Source organism: Cavenderia fasciculata (assembly GCF_000203815.1).
Source record: "Cavenderia fasciculata unplaced genomic scaffold Scf_ET2XIPL01COFD4-5, whole genome shotgun sequence".
NCBI classification, from domain to species: Eukaryota; Evosea; class Eumycetozoa; order Acytosteliales; family Cavenderiaceae; genus Cavenderia; species Cavenderia fasciculata.
The window spans coordinates 2,785,233-2,801,451 of record NW_004457695.1 but is presented as its reverse complement, the minus strand read 5'-3'; the positions used below and the strand labels follow the sequence as shown (position 1 = coordinate 2,801,451).

The following is a 16,219-nucleotide window of genomic DNA, read 5'->3' as shown; positions in this document are numbered from 1 at the left end:
GACTGTATACGATTTATTCATTGTCGTTGAATGCATTAATAACGATCAACGATGATTAGATATCATTCGGGGGAGTTAAACTGCCTACCCCCCATTTGCAGATTCTTGCTTTTCAGGCAATGGAACTAGTAGATAGATTAGATTGTTATTGTTGTTGTTGTTGGTTGTCATTGTAACAACAGTGTGTGTGAGAGAGAGAGAAAATACATGTTTTACAGAATGCGAGTGGTATAAAGCAACACATCCATCTCATTGGTGTGTTTGATTATTTATTATTAACCAATCATCATACAGACAGATAAAAATAAATAACTTTGTTTGTTATGTGTATATCTAGTAGTTGTAGAAATATAGAAACAAGAAGAACAAATCATTTAAAAGATATCAATAATAATAATAATTAAACTAAGTAGCACACCAAAATGAAATCATCAAAAGTAGCCGATACACTATTAAATACAGTCATTAAAGATAGAATTAAAAGACCATCTCTATTGAACAAAATATGTGACCCCCAAAGTCTAATTAACCATTTCCAAAATGGAATGTATCTTGGTATGTAGAAATAAATATAAATTATACAATAATCAACTATTTATATTTATTTTTATTTATAAAGGATGGAGTGGATTTGCAGGAACTGGATATCCAAAGATGATGCCAATTGCATTGGCAGATCATGTTGAAAAGAATCAATTACAGGGTAAAATGAAATACAATCTATTTGTTGGTGCTTCTACTGGTGCTGAAACAGAGGATAGATGGGCTGGATTGGATATGATCGATCGTCGTTATCCACATCAAGTAGGTCGTAACCTAAGAAAAGGTATCAATAGTGATAAGATTAGATTCTCTGATGAACATTTATCAATCTTTGCCAATGAATTACAATATGGATACTATACAATGAACAAAGAAGGAAACAAAAGAAAATTAGATATTGCTATTGTTGAAGCTACTGAAATTACTGAAGATGGTGATATTGTTGTATGTATTATTGAAACCTAAACAAAATATTAAATAATAATAATATATATACTTAATTAAATTTCTATTTTGTAGCCAGGAGCAAGTGTTGGTATTTTACCAGAAATATTACAAATGGCAGATAAAGTAATTATAGAATTAAATACATCTCTGCCTTCATTAAGAGGATTACATGATATGGTGTCTATCCCTCTACCACCACATACCAAACCTTTCCCATTGTCAAGGGTAGATGATAGAATAGGTGTGGATGCATTCCCATGTAATCCAGATAAAATCATAGGTATTGTTGAATCGCAAGCACCCGATGCAACTACTGACAATGATCCAGAGGATGAAGTATCCAATGCCATTGCTCAACACATTGTCAGATTTTTGGAAAGAGAGGTTGGTGCAGGTCGCCTTCCACCCAGTCTCCTTCCACTTCAAAGTGGTATAGGGTCGATTGCCAACGCTGTCATTGGTGGTATCTCACGTTCACCTTTTGAAAATATTACAGTTTGGACTGAAGTTTTACAAGACACCTTTCTTGACTTTTTTGATAATGGTATGAAACAACTAAACAAACAAAAACAATAATATAAATATAGAGTATATTTATATATATATAAATATATTTAAAATATATATATAGAAGTATATGTTTACTAACCTTTCAATCAAATGATGATGATGATGATGTTATACATTAGGAAAACTAAAATTTGCATCAGCAACATCACTTAGATTCTCACCGGCTGGATTCAACCGACTATTTAGTAATTGGCCAAATTATCGTGATAAACTTGTACTACGTAATCAATCGATTAGTAATGGTGCAGAGTTGGTTCGTCGACTTGGTGTCATTGCATTGAATACTCCTGTCGAGTTTGATATCTATGGACATGTCAATTCAACCTGTGTACAAGGTTCAAAGATGTTGAATGGTGTTGGTGGCAGTGGAGACTTTTTACGTAACTCTAAATTGTCGATTGTACACGCACCGTCGACACGTCCAACCAAAACAGATGAACATGGTATCACATCGATCGTTCCATTTTGTTCACATATCGATCACCCGGAACATGACATTGATGTAGTGGTCACTGAACAAGGACTTGCCGATCTTAGAGGTTTGTGTCCAAGAGACCGTGCCAGAACCATCATTGAAAAGTGTAGTCATCCACTCTACAAACCACTTTTACTAGACTATTACGAACGCGCACATACCAAAGGACTCAAAACATTCTCGAGTCACGAGCCACACATGTTAGACAAGGCATTCAAAATGTACCAAAATCTTGAAGAAAAAGGTACAATGAGAATTTCAAGTTGGGATTAACCAAAATAAATAAAAGAATAGTAATACTACAAACCCAAAGTTGGGTTACATTCAAAAAAAAAAAAAACACATAACAAAATTGTTTTGAACAAGCAAAGAATAATAATAATAAAACTATTGTAATAATAATAATAGAATGAATAATAATGATAATGATAATACATTCTTCTCACAAGATGTATTTAGAAAAGTGTTTAAAAGTAAAGTTTTGGTACAATGTATCTTTAAACAAGTTAGAATACATAGGTTGGAATATTTGGGTGATGGTAGTTTACCTGCTGATCCAATGAGAATGTATAGATACAAAGATATAAAGAGTGCCAACTGGATGATTAGAAATGGATATCTAAGACTACTTAAACACAAGTTGGTACATCGACATTTGACAACATTACTCGATAGTAATGATGCTGCATTGTTGTGTGAGACGGTGACTGAACAAGACATTGATGTATTTGACTATATCTACTTTAAATATAGTCATTTATTTCTTTGTTATACTGTCGTTTTGTCGGCTGCTAGTAATCCATCAACATCACACCCACTCAAGTTAATACTATCGAGAACACAACAAGACGGTGGTTATGCAATGTGGAATATCAGTGGCACATTACGCGCGGCGGGTCAATCAATCCCATGCACTAGCTTTCTTCTCGATCGATTGGGGATGATCATGTCTGGCCAACTTCAAGATCCTCTCTTTTTACACTCGGACAAACTCAGTGCGCGTAACTTGGGGTTGCTCGATTTGGTTCATATATGGCTAGAGTCTCCTTGTAATCTCCAAGAGATGGCCCCTATAATGTGTCGTTGGATCCAACAACTACCCCCCAATCTACCGTTCATTCCAAACGTCATCTTACAACGATTTCCTATTCAAATTGCGCACTTGTCATCCTATTACTTCCATCTACCACTTGATGTATTTAAAATAGTGTTTGAGGATTCATTGGGGCGATCTACGACAAAGAACAACTTGAGTGAAGCACAATTGGTAAAGTGCACACACCAATATCTATGTTGGTTGGGCACCGTCCCGTTCGGTCACTTATTTAATGATGATGATGAGGTACCACCACCACTCCCCGACTATCATCATCAGTCACTCTTTGAAGCACTCAAACAAATCCAAGTGCTCATTCAACAACGTGGACCCAACTCCTCGTCACCTCTAACACTAACACTCGGCAACATTGAAATGATAGAATATATCGAATCAAAACTGGCCAACCATAGTGGACAATATAGAAAGGGTATCATGGAGTGTATGGTGGATAAGGTCACTGATGAAAAGGAATATAAATGGGTTTATGTTAGATGGATGGTAGAGTCTGGTAGAATACTGGATATTCGAGAGAAGAACAAATGGGTACAACGTATGATACAAGCTGCCGTAGTGGAACAACGAGAACCCGAATTATTGCTACTATTGTCGGATCAAAAGGTACGAGACAATGTCAATTGGATGTATATTTATTACCGAGATTACAACCCCATCATCCAAAGAGAGATTAAAAAAGCCAACCCAACCACACAATTTGTTACTTGTCCGGATGAACTACTACTGGACAACAATGATAATAACGATCATTATTACAACCAAGAATACTATCAACAAAATAATAGGCAAATGGAAAGAGTAATCAATCGTGCCATACAAGGTGGTCATTTACATTTTATTAAAAAGATATACCTCGACTATGACCCATCTTTTAATGATGATGCTAGACGGGATATCTACATCAAACAACTCAATTTCCTCACCAAGGCAGCTCAATACAACCAATTTAAAATTGCAAAGTGGTTGATCGAAAAGATTAAATCTGATCGATTTGAATACAAGCCACTCAAAGTCAAGGCAATGCAGACAGCATTAGAGGTGGCATTGCTTTATGGACACTCTGAAATCACTGATCTAATCCTGTCACAAGTGCCAAAAGATTATATATTTTCATTCAGTTTGCTTCGAGTAGTAGCCATCTCTGGAAACCTCGAGTTCTTTAGAGCTATTACCAAATTTGTTGACAAAGATTATACAGACCAACAAATGCAACCAACATTGGTATCAGCAGTACAAAGTGGATCAATTGAATTGGTACAATATATTATCAATGATCTCTTGAAATGGTGTCCACTATCATTTCCATTCATCCTCATCCCCGATGCCATTCGATATGGTCACTTTGATATTGTCAAGTATTTCCTCGTATCTATTCGATTCACCCCAGAAGAAATGTCAAACATTGCTAGATGTGCTATAAACTATAGTCGTTATCAAGTGATTGACCATCTTGTTCAAAAGTGTGGCTATCAATTATCACAAGATGATATTCGCAGAGCTTTTAGCATTGGAATTAAAAACGGTGGTAGCCAAACATCGTTACTCCAATACATTATCAGTTGTCATGGTCATTTATATCCTTTTAAATTGTTAGAGAGTGATATCAAAAAGAATGGTATCTACCAACATGATAGCATTTGCTTTATATCTAACAATAGACATTTCGAAAAGATGAAACCATCTTGAAAAGGAAATTTACATTTATAAATAATAATAATAATAATAATAATAATAATAATAATAATAATAATAATAATAATAATAATAATAATAATAATAATAATATAGTTATACAACAATAATAGAATTCATTAAATTACAAGCAGTAGATTTAATTAATACTACATCGGACTCGCCAAAAAATGCAAGATGTCATCAAACAAAAGGTACCACTTCGTAGACTATTAAAGATGTCATCACCAGAAATCCATCTATTCATCATGGGTTGTATTGCAGCTCTCTGCACAGGTTCTGTCAATCCAATCTTTTCCATTCTCTTGGCTGAAATTTTAATAGTCTTCCAAAACCCAGAGATGGATACTCTTAAAAAAGAAGCCGCTATGATGGGCCATTTGGTTCTTGGTCGTTGCGGAATAGCTTTGATCATATTAATGTGTATTATTGAATTGACAGAAGAGCGAGAATGAGAACGCATCGGTAAATTCGATAGGGATTTTATTCTGTCACGTGATCATCAAAACTAGTAGTTTTCTATCAACAAATCCAAAGATTTTTTTTAATCAAAATCTTTTTTAACTTGATCTTTTTTTTTTAATTTTTATAAATAGACCATCCGATCGGATGTCCAATTCAGATGTCTCATTCACATTCAGTAGCACAAAGTATCAAGATAACAAACAATGAATAAATTAATTCTCCTTGTTGTATTAAGTGTTTTATTTGTCATTTCCCAAGGACAACAAATTTGTAAATATAAATATAAAACAAACAATCCTTGATATTAATACCAACCAAACTCTTTTTTTATTTTTTTTGATTAGATTTATATCAAGGTAGTTGGATTAGACATAGTAATAATGTACAACCATGTAATGCCCCAGTCTATACCAATATGACAGTTCCAGGTAAATCTGGTCCAGGTGGTACTTTTTCAACTCATGATTCAGAATCTCCATCATATACCTACCTAGTCAACTGTACTTTTAATGCTGACAATACTTTTACTGGCCAAGGTTCCATCTACTACCCCAACTCTTGGAAATTATACGGTTACGTTCAAGTCAAGGGTCAATTCCTCAGCAATTTCAACTTTGTCGTAGTTTACCCTCCATATGCAAGATTTAATTATCAAGGTTCAACTCAATACTATGCTCTTGATACCTGTAATTATGGTTTTGATGATCAAGAAGATCTAGATTTTGAAAATGTTCCAAGATCCTAAATAAATTCTAAGTTTCAAATTGTTTTTTTTTTTATTATTTATTAATATGTTTAGTTGTTATTGTTTCAATGGAAAATATAGTTTGTGTGATTGTTTAACCTAAAGTGACACCAAACATTTGACATAGATAACGTAGACCACCTGGGAAACTCTTTCCAACGGCAGCAAATTTCCATTCTGGTCCATCTCTGTACACTTCACCAGCAATGAGAGCAGTATTACTACCACCTTCATTGGATAAATCAAATCTACAAATATTTCTGCCAGTCTCTTGGTTGGCAATTCTAATAAAAGCACGTGGTACTTGTTGGAAGGTTTGTCTTCTTTGTTCGGCGTCATGAATCGAAACGGCAAATACTAATCTACAAACATCGGTTGATACTCTTCCAAGGTCAATCGTAACAGTTTCATCATCACCTTCTCCATATCTAAATAAATAAATAAATAAATATAAATTAATTAATCAACAACTATCCTTTTTCTTTTTTCTTTTTTTTTTTTTGTTTTTTTTCCATACCCAGTAAGATTATCACCTTGATGAGAAACGGATCCATCACGTGATACTTTGTTATTGTAGAAAATGAAATCTTGACTTGCTCTAACCATTCCACTTGGTGACAACATGAAAACGACAGCGTCGAGATCAAATGGATAACCTTGAATTTGATTTACATCCCAACCCAAACCAACAAATACTCTTCTGAGATATGGATCTTCCTTGCTGAGAGAGATGGTTTGGTCTTTGACCAAAGAGATACCTGCTGGTGGAGCACCGCCAAATTGACCGCCCGGAGCACCGTATTGGCCTGGTGCAGGTGTTGGGTATTGACCCGGTTGTGTGAATTGGCCACCTGGTGGTGGAGGTGGAGGATATTGACCGGCTCCAGGTGCAGAGGGTGGTGGAGGTGGTGGATATTGGCCTGCTGGTGGTGGTCCTGGTGGATATTTAGCTGTAGAAGGAGGTGGTACGGCAAAGTTAGGTACAGTAGGTGCTCCTGGGGCACCTACATTTGGGGTAGAATTAGGTTGTCTATAATAACTATTCTTACCAGCTGGTGGTTGTGGAGGTGGTGGATTATACATCTTAATGTAGGTTCTTCTTTCTTCTTTTTCTTCTTCTTCTTTACTAAATATAAATATATTTGTTCAAATTATTTGTTGTGTTTGTTGATGATATATATATCTACAAGATTATTCCTTTCTTTTCTTTTCTTTTGGTGTGTGTGCGTGATTATATATACTAAATATTATAAAATGAAATAATATATTATATATTATTATTGGTAAAATGAAATTATATTAATATTAAATTTTAGTTTCACCTGAGAGAGTGAGAGCGAGAGAGCAAGAGGTGGAAGTGAATGAGTATTGAGAGTATTTCGGGTTGGGAGTGGGTGTGTGTGCTATGAATGAATTTGTTTGTTCACAAATTTTAATTTGTTATGTTATCTCTCTCTCTCTCTCTCTCTCTCTCTATATATATTTCCTCTTTCTTTCTATCTATCTATTTTATCTATCTACCTACTACAATTGTGAATGAATGACGAGTGAATGAATGAAATGCTAATTTCTCTTTAGTTATAGTGGGTTGGATGTAGTTAATAGTCACAAAAGGAGGGTTCCATTCTTTAAAATAAGAATCCAATTTTCAAACAAAAAATAAAAAAAAAAGAAATTAAAAAAGAGTGAAGAACACCACAAGTTTCACACCATCGCTCACTCCACTACACTAATTTGCTGAAATGAATTGAGAGCTTTTGCCTATCTTGTTGTTGCGAGACAACCTAAAACAAGTAGTTTTGTGTGTTGTTTGATACTTTGAACACAATATTAAATTCCATCCAACCAGGCCATACCTCTTTTATTTCTCAGATTCATTTCGGGGTCAACCATCGTCATAGTCTTGATGTAGTCAATCATCATTGTTAACAATATTAAATATTAAATATTAATCTTTTATTAATATAATTATACTTCTCATTGTTGTTTAAAGATTCGATTGGGAATCGCGATTGCCTTTTTTATGATTAAAAAATGTTTATAGACAAAAGATCTTTTCAAACATTCTGTTATTGTGTTGTTTAATTTGTTGAATTTTTGGGATGGGCATTGACCCAAAACCCACCCCCTCACTCATCATATGACTTTTAGTAGTTTGTTAGTTAGTTGTGAAACAGAGAAACAGACAGACAGACAGACAAACAAAACAGATACACATTTTTGTATGGAGAGAGAATCAATCAATATTGAGTGTAAAATAGTATTATTAGGTAGCACAGGTATGTATTAGTAGTTGTAGTAAAAGTAGAGGTAGTCATAAAACAAGGTGTGATCAATCTAATTTACAAATCTCTCTTCATTCATCGTATTACTCTTTCTCTTTGTCTGCATTCATTGACTTGACGATCCTCATTCTCTTAATGTCTGCATTACCTTAAAGACGTCGGAAAAACAGCTATTTCAGTTAGATATGCAGAAGGTATATTCCCGATGCGTCCTCTAAGTACGGTGGGCGCATCATTTCTTACTAAAAATGTGTATGTACTCTTCTTTGGTCTAATCTAGATTAGCTTCTATAATCAATCATGTCTCTATTTGATTTATCAATCAATCAATTATCTAATCTAATCAAATCAAATCAATTTTAATCAAAAAAAAAAAGAAATGTCGATGGTAATAGAATCAAATTTCAAATATGGGATACTGCAGGACAAGAAAGATTTAGATCATTGGCATCAATGTACTATCGTGGGGCTAGTGTAGCTATACTGGTATTTGATGTCTCGTCACAGAAATCATTTGATAAAATCAAAGAATGGGTACAAGAATTGAAAATTAATATACAAGAAGATATTGGTATGAAATATTTGATCATTTATTTATTTATTTATTTTGATGATGGATTCAAGTTAGATTAACAACCATAATATTATTATTATTATTGATATATTTAGTAATGATAGTTTGTGGAAACAAAATAGATAAAGAAAGAGTTGTAGATAGAGATATTGCCAAAACATATGCAGACGATATCAAAGCATTATATTATGAAACATCGGCCAAGATGAACGAAGGAATAGATGTTATGTTTTTAGAGATTGCCAAACGATTACTCATCAAACATCACATCCTATTACATAATCAACGAAGTCAACAACATCATAATGGAGTGGGTGTCAATCCTCGAGGCAATATCAATGATTCAATGTCTGATTATAATCGTCGTCAATCAAATCATTCTTCAAATTGTTGTAGTTGATATAATAATAATGAATAATAATAATAATAATAAGTAATTGTAAAAAATAGATGTACAAAATAATAATAATAATAATGGATAATAATAATAATTTTACAAGTTTTTTTTCCCTCACCCTCCCTCCCCTACATACAACGGCAACTAATATACTATACTATACTCTCATATACATATAAAACACCAAACAAAACAAATAGAAATATTTGGTAATCAAATCACCTTTTTTTTTTATTTTATTTGTTTATTTAATAGATATTTTGTTTGTCTCTTAAAACCACCTCAAACCATTATTTATTTACTGGCTTGGCCTAATTTGTCAACATTGAATTGTCTAACTTCTTTGAGTGTAATAACTCCGCTATACATTGTTTTAAAAAGAAAGGAAATAATTAGTTACCCCTCTACAAAATTTGGATATCCAATTTATATTATATTTACCTCTGATCCTTATCAAACGAAAGGAAAAGCTTATCAGCAAGGTATTCTTTAAAAAGGATGAGAAATGGTGTGATATTAGTTTAATTCAAAAACAAAAGAAGAAGAATATTAGAGTATTTACCTGGATTTTTTGCTTTTTTGTTTCTGTAGACATCTACAACTTCTTGATAGTTTAGCATCTGATCGCCATCTTTGTCAAAGAATTTAAGGAATCTTGCCATATCATCTTTTATAATACTCAAGTATTCTTGATTTCCATAGTTTGTATGTTCTATTTTAAAAAAAAAAAAAAGAAAACAAAAAGGAGGTTAAATATTTTGATTGATTTTGATATTATTATCAAGTATTTATGTTGTGGTGAACTTACTTGACACCTCTTTAATGTCAACAACTCCATCCTCATTTTTATCAAGTTCTGCAAAAATTTGGTTAGCCATCTTGAATGGATCCTTTGAACCTCCTTCCTTTAAACTTTTGAAGACTTCTGCAAAAGTTATTTTTCTATCTTTGTTTCTATCATATTTTTCAAATAAGATCTAAAAGAAAAGAAATTAAAATTAGATAATGATTGATGAAAAATATTTAGTTTAGAACTAAATTCATACTTGAATGTCTTTAACTTGGTCCAATGACATGTTTTTTTAGAGTTTGAGTTTAGAAATTAATTAAATGATAAATGATTTGGCAATTGGGTACCAAATTAAATTTTTGATTCAAAACTTATTTATACTTTATCATTTGTGAACATGTTGAACAATCCAACCAGTTCTATATATCACTACCGCGATACTGATAAACTTGATTCAATCAAAATTAGAGTAGAATAAGAGGGGTGATAATCATAATTTATATTTAATTTTTCATACCCAATGATATGGTGTTGTTTGTTGTGAAGATCAAATAGCACCCTCACAAATGATATATGTCATTTAAAATTGATTGTCAATCTACAAAACTCACTAAAAGATGAAATAAAAATGGTACTTGAAAAATATTAAATATAAAAAAATAAAAACAATGGTATGTTTAGCAATGGTATTTAGAAACATTAATTTATAACCACATATTGCCATGGTATTCATTGGTTGGTATGGATTGTTTTGAAGCTTGGGTTGAGCAGGGGATATTATCATTTCCCATTTGATTTTGAAATGATATCAATCATGGATGGATGGGCAAAAAAATAGAATAATAATATTATATTATTATTATAATTAACCTATTTATAATTATATGTTTTTTTTTCCAATTTTTATTTATTTATGTTTTGTTTTGTTTTGTTTTGTATTAATACTTTTCTTTCTTTTTACTTTTTTTTGTTTTTTTGTTTTTTGATTTCTTTAGAATTTGTGAGCGTGATGACCATGGTGATTATCACGATGTTCGTTATTAATTTGAGTGTACAAGTTGTCGTGTGGAATGATGTCGTAGGACCATTCGCCGTGTTCGACAAGATCCAAACCGTGTTCTTCTTCGGATTCGTCGATACGGAGACCGACAAACTTGTCGATGAGAATTAAAATGGCGAGTGTGGCAATGGCAGCCCAGGCACCGACTACGACGACAGCCAAGACTTGGACACCCAAAAGATGGGCGTTGCCGTAAAAGACACCGTCGGCACCGGCTGGATTGATCTTGACCTCGGCACAGAACCCAATGGCGATGGCTCCAATGATACCGGTGAGACCGTGAACAGAGCTGACATCGAGTGCGTCGTCAATGTGCAACTTGTGCTTGAGAAGGAAAACGGAAAAGTAACTGGCGAGACCGAGAACGACACCCAAGCCAATCGAGTATTGGTTGTTGATGAAACCAGAGGCTGGAGTGATACCGGCGAGACCGGCAATAACACCATTGATCACGGCAACGGTCGATGGCTTACCCTTGAGCCACGACAAAATAATCCAAACAATACCAGAGAATGAACCTCCGATTTGAGTAGAGGCAACGGCCGAGGCAGCAACACTACCAGCAGCCAAAGCCGAACCGGCATTGAAACCAAACCAACCCATCCACAATAAAGCAGCTCCTAAACAAGCCAATGGAATGTTGGATGGTGGGAATTCACCTCCATACTTTTCAAATCCTTTTCTTCTTCCTAAATCTTGAAAAATTAAAAAAAGTTAACTTTAGTATTATTATTTTTTTAATAATATATTGATTTCTATTACATACATAAAGCAACAACGAGAGCACCAACACCAGCAGAAGTATGAATAACGATACCACCAGCAAAATCGAGGACACCCATACGTTGTAACCAACCACCACCCCAAATCCAATGAGCAACTGGATAGAAAACAATAATCTCCCAAAATACGGTGAGGAGGATAAAGGAACGGTATTTGACACGTTCGGCGTAGGCACCAGTCATCAACAATGGTGTAATATTGGCAAACATCATCATAAACATGGCATAGGCAGCCGATGGAATGTTTGGTGCATGACTATTACAATCAGTATATGATACACCAATTAAAAATGCATTATCTAAATTACCAATAATTCCTTTCTACAATAAGAATAAAAAGAATAAGAATATAAATATATAGAGTGAGTATTGAGATCTTTAAAAAAAAGAAAAAAAAAGAAACACAAAGACGAACGACTGGACCGACTCGTCAAAGGTTGTTGTTCTATCTGGATTGTTGTATATGTCTGTCTATACATACCTGAGATGGACCAAAAGTAAGAGAATAACCAAAAGCTTGCCACATGACAGTGAGTACAACGATACCTGAAATGATCTGAGTAATAATGGAAAGAGTATTTTTCATTCTGAGAAGACCTGCTTCGAAAAAGGCCAAACCTGGCATCATACCAAGTACTAAGATAGTTGAGAGCAATACCCATGTAGTATCACCTGTATCCACTCTACCATCTACGCAATTAGGTGATAGACCATGGTCTGATCCTGATGATGAACTCATTATTATTATTTATATATATCTATCTAAATGTGTATGTAATGTATGTTCTATGTATTGATTGTATTGTATGTATGAACTATATAAAGTATATAAATGTATATTTTATATCTAGTTATTCGTGAAACGAGTTATTGCAAATGAGTGAATGCGATTGAATGAAATATACAAAAGAAAAAGAGAGAAGAGAGCAACAAAAACAAAAAGATTAAGTTAACTGATGCTAATGAATGATACACGAGTCTAGAGTCGGTATCTGTTATTTGAGTGAAGAAGGAGATGGAGCAAGGAGGAGTAGATAGATAATTATATAACACAATTGGTCTGGGGACTGTTTAAACAGCACAACACGTCTTTGAAAAAAAAAAAAAAAGAAAAAACAAAATCCATGGTTGGAAGTTTCATCTGACCAGGCCAAACAGGGGTCGTTTAGATTCTCAACAAGACCTCTCTTTAGAAAAAGACGCGTGTCGTTTTAGACGCCCTAAATATGAAAAATTGACGGGCTAGAATAGAATAAACTACTTCTATGAGATATCTTGAATGAAATAATCTAACTCTATAGTCCCTCCCTTGAACCTATCTCTCGCTCTCTTTATATGTTGAACAATTTATTTATTTATTTATCACCATCATCAAAAATATTAGATAAGATATTAAAAGAGATTATTTTTGTTGTTTGCTGAACTGGCCTCCCTTCACGTGACCTAACAAACCACCGTTTTGCACTGAAAACGAGAACTTGCTATTTAATTATTTTTGACAACAGACGTTTCACCCCAAAAACACACCAACTCAACACCCACTCTCCTGTTCTATACTCTTTTTTTTAAATTTCATTCATTCTATCTTATCTGTTTACACACATATTATCATTTTTACAGTCGTTTGTTATAAATAAATAAATAAATAAATAAATAAATAATTTTATATATTTATATTTATTGATAGAGAAACATTACAACAAGAAAGAAAGAAAGCTACAGCAAATATATTTAGAAGATATTTACTTTAGTTTATTTATATACCCACCCCTCCCTTCATTACCCTTTAAATTACTTTGTATTAGTTGTAGACATCAAGTCACATCATTAGTCGACTTGACCACCTACAGCAAACAGAACAACACAACAGAACGTTAATCTTCTTTAACCCCACCAATATCTTACATCAACGGCACCAGCCGTCTCATCTTTCCACAATTAATACTCTAAATAACATCAAGAACCGCAGTCTTGAAAACTTGACCAGCAGAGAACTAACTAATCACATTCCTCCTCCATCGCGACGACGACATTGCCGATTACTTATTGTTAATACTACCTCTACTATTGTATCAACCCTTTAACACTCCACAACCCCTTTAAAACAGCGGAAATATATCTTATTTCCCTTTAAGCAACTACAACAACAAAAATGCAGAACAACAATGGCACCATCCACAACAATAATGGTGGTGGTGCCGATTCAATCTCCACCACCACTTCCACCACCACCTTTACTCAACCCTACCAACAACGATCCACCAACAATCTCAACCATTTCAACAACTTCAACAACATAATGTCGTCGTCGTCACAAGATGGAGGAGGAGGGTCTGGATCCACTATCACCATCCCTGCCAATCCAGCCACCAACTCATCATCATCATCACTTATGAGTATGATGATGTCTGGCGCAGCAAGGGATAAACAAAACAATACATCACCATCCAAAGCGGATAGTGGTGCCAGTCCATTCATTTCAATCGGTGCCTGGTCCACTCCATTTAACAACAACAACAACAACACCATGACATCATCAGCTGATGATGGTTCTGCCTCACCAATTAAAAGATCGTCTCCTATTACCGTTAGAAAAGAGACTGCTCCCATGTTGACTCCTAAACGCAACGCTAATGCTGGCTCTACCCTTGCTCCACCACCACCCAAATCGGGAGGAAAAGGAAAACCAAAAGGAAAAGCCGGTCATTGGAAAATGGATCAACCAGCCAAACTCAACCAAGCCCAAATGCAAAAGGGGTTTAGTATCGAGACTAACCTCAATCATACCTTTGATGAAGTGTCTGAACCCATTCTAACACACCACTGTTCCTCACCACTCAAGAGTCCCCTTCATCACGAAGAGGAGATTAGTGACTTTTACGAGACTATTAGTTCAGCTGAAGAGTTGTCTGATGGTATCTCTAGTGGTGACGAGTCAACTAGTATCCCCAAAGTACCCAGTAATGAAGATTTGGTTGCTCTCAGTTCCTCACATCCCTCAGTTCAAGTCATCAATCTTTCCACCACCATCAATCTCAACTCTTTTACCGTCACCCATCTAGTTGGAAAAGGTGGCTTTGGTAAAGTACACCAAGTCATTAAAAATGATTCCAAAAAAGTTTATGCTTTAAAAACTCTTAAAAAGAATCATATTATTAAAAAGAATAGGTATGACAAGCAAACACAAACACAAAACAAACAAACAAATATTAATTAATTCTTTTTTTTTTCCTTTTAGTGTACAAAATACAATTTCTGAAAAAGATATATTAAAAAGAATTAAACATCCATTTATTGTTAAACTTCATTATGCATTCCAAGATGCACAGAAACTTTATTTGGTAATGGATTTTGTAAATGGTGGACAATTATTCTATCACTTGAAAAAGGAGTTGATGTTTAAGGAGAGTCAGGCCAGATTCTATTTGGCCGAATTGATTCTTGGATTGGAGCATCTTCACGAGTTGGGTATCTGTCACCGTGACCTCAAGCCCGAGAATATCCTGCTCGATTCCGAGGGACACATTGTCTTGACCGATTTTGGTTTGGCCAAGGAAGAGATTGGTGAAGATGAACTGACACCTTGCAAGTCGTTTTGTGGAACGTTGGAATACATGGCACCTGAAATAATCACTCGCAACGGCTATGGAAAAGCAGTTGATATTTGGAGTGTTGGTATTCTAATGTACGACATGTTGGTCGGTCATCCACCCTTTACCAACAAGAACAATGCCACCCTTCAAGACATGATCCTCAAGGAGAAACCAAAGATTCCAAAATTTGTTTCTCCACACGGTCAAAACTTGATTGCCAATCTCTTGCAAAAGGATCCTAAAAAGAGACTGACCATTCAGAAGATCAAGAAGCACGGATTCTTCAAGGGACTCGAATGGCACAAGCTTGAGAGACGTGAGATTGCTCCACCATTTATCCCAACCGTCGCCGACGCCCACGATATCACCAACTTTGACATCACCGATCTTCAAAGCAGAGTATCACTCTCTACCTCGCCCGTATTATCATCTTCCCAACAAGCTTATTTTGATGGATTCAGTTTTGTTCGTAGTCCAAACTTTGGTTCATTGTCCATCGCAAAATGTCACAAAATTAATAATAATAATACCAACAATGTACCTACTGTTATTGATAATACCATGACAACACCAACTCTACCAACATCATCTCCATCAACAATAATTCCAATTGTTCTCTAAATATAATAATATAAGTAATCAAATCAAATCAAATAAAATTATATATATTTTTTTATATTCAACTTT

The 16,219-nt window shown here is 34.4% G+C and overlaps 8 protein-coding genes across 8 annotated transcripts; 5 read left to right on the top strand and 3 right to left on the bottom strand.

Moving 5' to 3' along the window:
• Positions 1–422: 422 nt before the first annotated feature.
• Positions 423–2,308, top strand: DFA_08685 (acetyl-coA hydrolase; the record flags this gene model as incomplete). Its single annotated transcript, XM_004356120.1, has 4 exons — positions 423–555; positions 620–987; positions 1,063–1,534; positions 1,680–2,308. The coding sequence occupies 4 exons, from the start codon at positions 423–425 to the stop codon at positions 2,306–2,308; spliced, it is 1,602 nt and encodes a 533-aa protein (XP_004356173.1).
• Positions 2,309–2,444: 136 nt separating this feature from the next.
• Positions 2,445–4,835, top strand: DFA_08684 (uncharacterized protein; the record flags this gene model as incomplete). The annotated part of the gene is made up of 1 exon (XM_004356119.1): positions 2,445–4,835. One exon carries the CDS (start codon positions 2,445–2,447, stop codon positions 4,833–4,835), a length of 2,391 nt encoding a protein of 796 aa, XP_004356172.1.
• Positions 4,836–5,011: 176 nt separating this feature from the next.
• Positions 5,012–6,051, top strand: DFA_08683 (uncharacterized protein; the record flags this gene model as incomplete). The annotated part of the gene is made up of 3 exons (XM_004356118.1): positions 5,012–5,264; positions 5,438–5,491; positions 5,651–6,051. 3 exons carry the CDS (start codon positions 5,012–5,014, stop codon positions 6,049–6,051), a joined length of 708 nt encoding a protein of 235 aa, XP_004356171.1.
• A 94-nt stretch (positions 6,052–6,145) lies between these two features.
• capA-2 (cAMP-binding protein) lies at positions 6,146–8,032 on the bottom strand (the record flags this gene model as incomplete). The annotated part of the gene is made up of 4 exons (XM_004356117.1): positions 6,146–6,479; positions 6,569–7,172; positions 7,573–7,677; positions 8,026–8,032. 4 exons carry the CDS (start codon positions 8,030–8,032, stop codon positions 6,146–6,148), a joined length of 1,050 nt encoding a protein of 349 aa, XP_004356170.1.
• Positions 8,033–8,191: 159 nt separating this feature from the next.
• On the top strand, positions 8,192–9,310 carry rabJ (Rab GTPase; the record flags this gene model as incomplete). The annotated part of the gene is made up of 4 exons (XM_004356116.1): positions 8,192–8,330; positions 8,492–8,588; positions 8,714–8,907; positions 9,006–9,310. The coding sequence occupies 4 exons, from the start codon at positions 8,192–8,194 to the stop codon at positions 9,308–9,310; spliced, it is 735 nt and encodes a 244-aa protein (XP_004356169.1).
• A 434-nt stretch (positions 9,311–9,744) lies between these two features.
• cbpD2 (calcium-binding protein) lies at positions 9,745–10,383 on the bottom strand (the record flags this gene model as incomplete). The annotated part of the gene is made up of 4 exons (XM_004356115.1): positions 9,745–9,794; positions 9,870–10,019; positions 10,116–10,284; positions 10,354–10,383. 4 exons carry the CDS (start codon positions 10,381–10,383, stop codon positions 9,745–9,747), a joined length of 399 nt encoding a protein of 132 aa, XP_004356168.1.
• Positions 10,384–11,088: 705 nt separating this feature from the next.
• Positions 11,089–12,678, bottom strand: amtA (ammonium transporter; the record flags this gene model as incomplete). The annotated part of the gene is made up of 3 exons (XM_004356114.1): positions 11,089–11,852; positions 11,924–12,260; positions 12,421–12,678. The coding sequence occupies 3 exons, from the start codon at positions 12,676–12,678 to the stop codon at positions 11,089–11,091; spliced, it is 1,359 nt and encodes a 452-aa protein (XP_004356167.1).
• Positions 12,679–14,238: 1,560 nt separating this feature from the next.
• Positions 14,239–16,153, top strand: DFA_08678 (putative protein serine/threonine kinase; the record flags this gene model as incomplete). Its single annotated transcript, XM_004356113.1, has 2 exons — positions 14,239–15,107; positions 15,178–16,153. 2 exons carry the CDS (start codon positions 14,239–14,241, stop codon positions 16,151–16,153), a joined length of 1,845 nt encoding a protein of 614 aa, XP_004356166.1.
• Positions 16,154–16,219: the final 66 nt, after the last annotated feature.